The following is a 6,337-nucleotide window of genomic DNA, read 5'->3' on the forward strand; positions in this document are numbered from 1 at the left end:
TTGAGATTTTAATTTTAAATTTTATATATAAGATTGATTATATAATTTATGTTAATTTAAAGTTATTTAATATTAAATAAATAATAATTTATTTATATTAACTATTTTATATTTTATTTACATAATCGGTTTTACTAATTCAATCAGTAACTTATCAATTTAACCAATAAATTAGTAAACCAATAGTTTGATCGGTTCTATCTTAAAAAATTAAATCAGCGACCCGGTGCCGTTTTGGAACAAGTGATAAAAGTCCAACCTCCCAACTTCCAAACCCTCTTGAAACCCTTTCTTCCTTTCCTTTTCACGAACAACATAACACACTGTGAAGTCGAGGAGAGTCTCCTTCCGTCTCTCTCTCTCCGCCGCAACCTCCGACCAAGTATGATGTTTCGCAGGATCTGCTCCAACCGTTCGTCCTGGGCCCACAATGCTTCCCGACCTACCAACAAGCTCCTCCCCGCCGCTGCTCCCCCGCCGCCCCCGGGAGCGCGCGGCGTCATCACTCGCCGCGCCGCCGGAACCCTTGCTTTCCTGCGGTTCCTAGGTGCCACCACGTTAAAACCCTAGAACTCAATTATGCCTTTTTGTTTTGCTGAATACTTAATGTTTCTGTTATCAATCAATGCTTTTCTTTTCTTTTTGCAGGAGAATCCGGAATTAGAATCCGAGAGGACCATGCTAAATCAACCTCCATTGCTTCTTCCTTTGCTAGGTCAATGTCTTCCAAAGCATCAGATGAATCAGGAAGAAGAACAAGGCGAAATACTGATGAGGTTTGAATGTAGAGCTTTTTTATTTTAAATTTTATTGATTTATTTATTCACTTGTTTGAAAGGTTAGGGACGTAGTAGGTTTCAATAATTTATTATTTAACGATGTTTTAATTTTTCACTTTATTCTGCATTAGTGCTTCTTTGGCAATGACATTTGTAAGTTTAACATCCAACAATTAATTTGCCATGATCAGTTACTCATATAGACACCTCAATAAACAATACAACATATCTTAGTATAATTTCTCTCAACAATAACATAATATACTAGGAAGAAGAACAACACTACAATAATAAGCAATATCTTTACCCTCTATTATACTCTCATAATAGCGAGGAAGTGAAGACTCTCAACTAAGTCCATTAACTTATGAACTTCAATTGAATGGTATCTTTAAATATGATGCCTATTTATAGGCTTGATTTGCTAATTTCCTTAATCACTAAGTGTGAAGTTAGGTGGTGATTTTGGTTGACTATAGGTTTTTAACTTGGTTTTCAATTTGACTTGTTAAAGGCAGCAAGCTTTATCCACAATTTGAAGAACTTCCAGCTCATGTCATCAATTTCAGAACTTTGACAAATTAATTTAATTACCAACAACGTTTAACCCATGGCTAGACTCAATTGATCTTAAGTGTTTTACTTTTTTGTTTTGTACAGTATCATGAAATGGCTGTATCTTATGCCTTCTTTGCTGTGGTAAAGCTTAATGATTAATCTTATTTCAATGATTGTTTTATTAAATAATCATTTTTTTCTCCTGTATAGTTGGTTATGAGAGAATTCATAATGTTTGGTTGCTTTGGTTGAATGATTTTTAACATTAATTTTTTTTCTGGTATTGTACAAAAATAAAAAGTTTCAATGTAACTAAAAGTGTATGGAGTAATTATTTGTATATTATATAATGTTTGCTTTGATACTGGAGGTAAGTCAGGTAAAATCACAATAATGTGTATACTATACAAAAAGCTCTGCTCAAATTTTAGCTTTTTGTTCCATGTGTATGCTTAAATCAGCTTAAAATTGGGGGAAATAAAGCTTCTTAAGCTGTTTTCGCCGAATCACCTAAACAAGGTGAAAATTTTTAAAACAACTTTTCGATGGGTAAAAAGGGAGTTCCCGAACATGCAATACACAGTAATATTAAGGACCATAATATAGATATATTTATCATTTCCCTTTTTTTATAGACCAAAAAGGAGATAACAAATGTTGAAGATCCGTATAGTGCTCCAACATATAATATTCCGGAGAAGCCAGTGACATTTGTGGAGGGTGCATCCTACAGTGTCATCATTCTTGCTGGGCTTGGGATTGCAGCTGCCGCAGGATACGCCGTTTTCAAGGAACTTATATTTGAACCAAAGGAGTACGTGTCTAATCTTTTTGCTGAGTCTATGTTATGTAAGACCATAATTTAAGGTATTTTTGTCTGAATGTTGGCCTTCCAATGTATCTCATCTGCAGTCACGTTGAATCTATCTAATTAATTTTCTTCAATATTTTTCCCCTAACTTGATAACAGGTATAAGATCTATAACAAGGCTCTCAAAAGAATTCAAGATGACAGTCAGGTGAATGGAAAAAAATTTCTTTCCTTTCTTCCATATCAACTTTTGTGAATATCAAAATGCATTTTGATGCCAAAGAACCAATACAAAAATCAGGACTCAAGATTTTGTTAGTTGGACACAATAAGAAGCTTATAGTTCGGTAAATCACCATTTGTTGGAGCCATATATTGGCAACTGAAATATTTCTATATAGTAAGGTTTCTTAGCTCATGGAATCCAAGAAGATCTTGCTTTTAAGATGTCTAATTTTATGTTTAACAGGTTTTTCCTTGATGCTGTATAATCAGATGGTTGAAAATCTGGAATTTATAAACATAGAATCTTGGTCATATATACCTATCTAATCAGTCAAAACCCTTATATATATACAGAGTAAAGGTGTTGTTGATGTGTTCGGGACTTGGTGAAGGACTTGTATATGCTATATTTAGTTATTTACCAAACCTGTGTATACAAAAGGTTCTAAATTAATGACCCTTGACACTTAATTGAAGAATGATTCCTTCCACATTTTTGACAGACACTTAATTCAGCACATGCATTTTATTCTGTGTAGTAATTATTGCAAATGCCAAGTTTAGTTAAAATTTGCACATACCAGGCTAATCAAAGGATACCTTTGAAGTTAAATTTTGAATGATAAATAGTAGCAAATTCTCTACTGGTCTTTTTTTTACTTTCACTGGATTTGCCATGTACCAGATTAGGGTGAGGATTGGATCCCCAATTACGGGCTACGGTCAGGAGAGTAGAAACCGTGCTGCTCGCCAAAGAATTCCTAACAGAGTATGGACTGATGAAGAAGGTGCTGAGCATGTAGAGGTAAAGTTATTGGCATTTGGTCAATTTATTTCTAAAATTTCTAGATGACTACGAAACTTTATGAGGGCTATTTGCATAGATCTCTGGTATCAATAACTCATTAAAAAAATTTTGGTGGAGAGGGACATAAAGATGAAAAGAAAAAGAGAGAAAAGTTGGAAGATATCAAGATACTTATTTAGCACCATATCTATTTTGTCCGTAATATGATCCTCAGTTCTCACAAATATTTTCTATTTGGTTACAGGTTAATTTCTATATCCGGGGTCCGAATGGACATGGAAAAGTCTTTGCTGAGATGTTCAAAGATACAGTCGATAAAGAATGGAAGTTCATGTATTTGATTGTCGAAATTAGAGCACCTTCTCAAGCACAAATAATGCTGGAGTCATATATTCCAGCTTACAATGCAAACAAGTAGCTTAGAAGAGAAAGGTTTCTCTCTGCACCATTGCCTGATTACTCAGTCTATTGATTCTAGATAGTTAGCATGCTTCTTTTTTATACTAAGATTGCAGTTCTTTGCAGATTTTAGATATAGCACTGCCGTACTGTTCTCCTGTTTCACCTGGAACACACAATAAAAATGGATAGATGGGGGGGAAAATTAGAGAAAAGACGGAAGTCACAGTCTTAATTTCCTTTCGTTAATTTGTTCCATATGTGCATTTAGTTAGTTTACCTGCTGCAACTTGCAAATGATAGCTGTTGTCGCACACAATATCTTATGTTTGTTACATTACATTCTTGTCCTTCATGATTGGCCCAACTATACAACTAAACTCTTGCTTACACTAGCTAGTTTATGAATGTTGCTGTGGTTGATACTTGTGTTTTTTTTTTGTCTCTGTACGTTCTTTTATAACACACTATACTGTCATCTAATTGATATGGCCAGTCTGACCTCCCCGTCGTTTTTTTTTTTTCTAGTTTTACTGTGTAATTCTCTTTAAATAGACAAAATATCCAGTTCTTGTGATTTACATTTAAACAGAACTAGAACAATAAGAATTCTAATTGCATAAAGCGCTCAATGCAGGTATTCGATCTTTGGTCCTTTACTGGAGGCTGCACGATTCAGCGATCAGCATATTGACCACCTTAGCCAGTTCAAGTTCCTTAAGGGATAAAGTGGAAAGAAGGATAGACAATTAAAGAGTCGCAAATAAGATGAGAAACTGGATCCCCAAACTCAGGTTCAGTAATGTTTTTTTCTTTCATTTAGAACCTGCAGATATGAGGAAAGAGTTATGGACAGGGATCTTAGTTTTGATGACCCAGAGAAATTGCGTTGTCCTTGATGGCAATTGGGAGTGCCATGTACTTATTTGTTATTTTTTCAGTTTTTCATATACCTTGTTGTCAAAAGTCCATTGAGTTGCTGGTGTACCATGCTAATTTTTTAGAGATGAATAAGTAGGTGTCTGTAGTCCAAACAGGAAAAAAAGAAAAAAAAGAAAAAGAAAAATTGGATATGGAATATTTGAGGTTGATATTGGTTGCCTATTTCAAAATGGGAATGTTTGAGTGGATTTCTAACAGACCAACAACTATTGATATTGTTATGGACAAGGCTAATCATTCATTAATATCGAATAACCGAGTATACGATGTTATAAGTTTAGCAAACCTTAGTGGAAGAATAATAAAAGTCACAAAAGGCAATAACCTAAGACATTACTGAATCATGGAATTAAAGTTGGAAAACGGCTACACGAGAAAATGATGTACGTTATTAACTATCACCTGAGGAGTCTTACTGATTTAGGTATTGGAGTATTTTGCATGTTGTCCTCTCGACGTAGTTATCAACGTGATTTGGATTGGGATCCCTACTAACTTTTGAACTCGAAACTACTACTACTAGATAGTCTGAACATTTGGTGCGGTCTGAAGATCCTAACGTGTTGGGACCATGAGTGATTGTGATGTCAAACTACAATTAACCATCCAACCAATAACATCCCACAAGGAAAGAAAGTTGGAGAGGATGGATATGCTGACGTTACTTCTGATCCCAAGGATAGGGAACATCAAGATCAAAGTCCTTCTGGGTTTGGTTGGCGTGAAAACCAAAACACATGGTTGGCATTTTGTTGGATTAAGAGAAGACCATGATATGCAAGAGATGTGCCCCAACTTGCGAAGTGGTCTGGACAATCACGATCCCAAAGTCATTCAACGAGAGGTCATTGAGATAGTCGTGAAAGAAGAACTTTTGACCAAGGCTATGGGCGACATCACGAGGATGATTGTCACCGTTCCTACTCACCTCGGACGGACAAAAGAGTGTCTCCTCAGCCTGAAGAGAGCCATCGTGAAACCGGAAGGAGATCACGAACTGCATCACATTTGGCCAGTCTAAAAGGAGAACTCTATTAAGGAGTGAAAGTTTTAAAAGGCATAGGGATTCTCGTGAACATGTTATAATGGGCCAGACCACAAAGCCTCAAGATGACACTGCTTAGGTCGTGGTGAATATGGTTGTGGGGAAAAATGGCTTAGCAAAGTCTAGGAATGTAGTCAAGGAAGATATTAAGGCCGTCAGCTTGAAAATCCTTAAAGTGGAAAACTTCTTCATTGTGCAGTTCACAGCTGAAGATTTTCAATACGCCACATTAGATGATGATGCGCCATTAGTGATCATAGAAAAGTTGGAAAATAGAATTGTTAAGAGGATTTTGATTGACATTGGAACATATTCAAATCTACTTTTTCGAAATGCTTAGGATGCTTTGGGCTTAAAAGATCAACACCTAAAGCCACATCTCTCAGGATTAGTTGGTTTAGATGATCATGTTATCAAGTCGATTGGGGTGGTTGATCTTTTTCTCACAACAGGGAAAGGTGCTGATGTTCGTCCAGGCTGAGTTTGTAGTTCTTAAAGACTTACGACATATAATGTGATCTTCAGAGGGAAGAGCATTAATGATCTATGTGCTTTTATTTCAAGAAAATTTACAGTAATGAAATTTTTGACAACAGAAGGTCGAGTTGCTACTATCAGAGGAGACAAGGCATCTACTTTAAATTGTACAAGATGAGTTTTACCTTGAGAGATAAAGCTAAGGAAGCCACTAGAGTCTTCCTGGTGGATTTGGACTCCCGAATTCAAGAGAACCTGAGACCAAAACCTAATGGAAATTTGGAGAAGTTCCA

At 35.8% G+C, this 6,337-nt stretch overlaps 1 protein-coding gene across 1 annotated transcript; it reads left to right on the plus strand.

Annotated features, from left to right (window-relative positions):
- Window positions 223-4,719, plus strand: LOC107618834 (probable mitochondrial import inner membrane translocase subunit TIM21). The gene is made up of 7 exons (XM_016321006.2): window positions 223-547; window positions 649-776; window positions 1,973-2,151; window positions 2,308-2,356; window positions 3,059-3,178; window positions 3,426-3,613; window positions 4,218-4,719. The coding sequence occupies exons 1-6, from the start codon at window positions 385-387 to the stop codon at window positions 3,597-3,599; spliced, it is 813 nt and encodes a 270-aa protein (XP_016176492.1). The 5' UTR covers window positions 223-384; the 3' UTR covers window positions 3,600-3,613; window positions 4,218-4,719.

This window comes from Arachis ipaensis, chromosome B09, assembly GCF_000816755.2.
Source record: "Arachis ipaensis cultivar K30076 chromosome B09, Araip1.1, whole genome shotgun sequence".
Taxonomy (NCBI): Eukaryota; Viridiplantae; Streptophyta; class Magnoliopsida; order Fabales; family Fabaceae; genus Arachis; species Arachis ipaensis.

Bases quoted from the DNA above. Each gene is read 5' to 3' on its own strand.
- LOC107618834 (XM_016321006.2), top strand. From the start codon at position 385: ATGATGTTTCGCAGGATCTGCTCCAACCGTTCGTCCTGGGCCCACAAT. The intron at 548-648 runs GTGCCACCACGT...TTCTTTTTGCAG, and splicing joins TGCTTTCCTGCGGTTCCTAG to GAGAATCCGGAATTAGAATC. The intron at 3,179-3,425 runs GTAAAGTTATTG...ATTTGGTTACAG, and splicing joins AAGGTGCTGAGCATGTAGAG to GTTAATTTCTATATCCGGGG.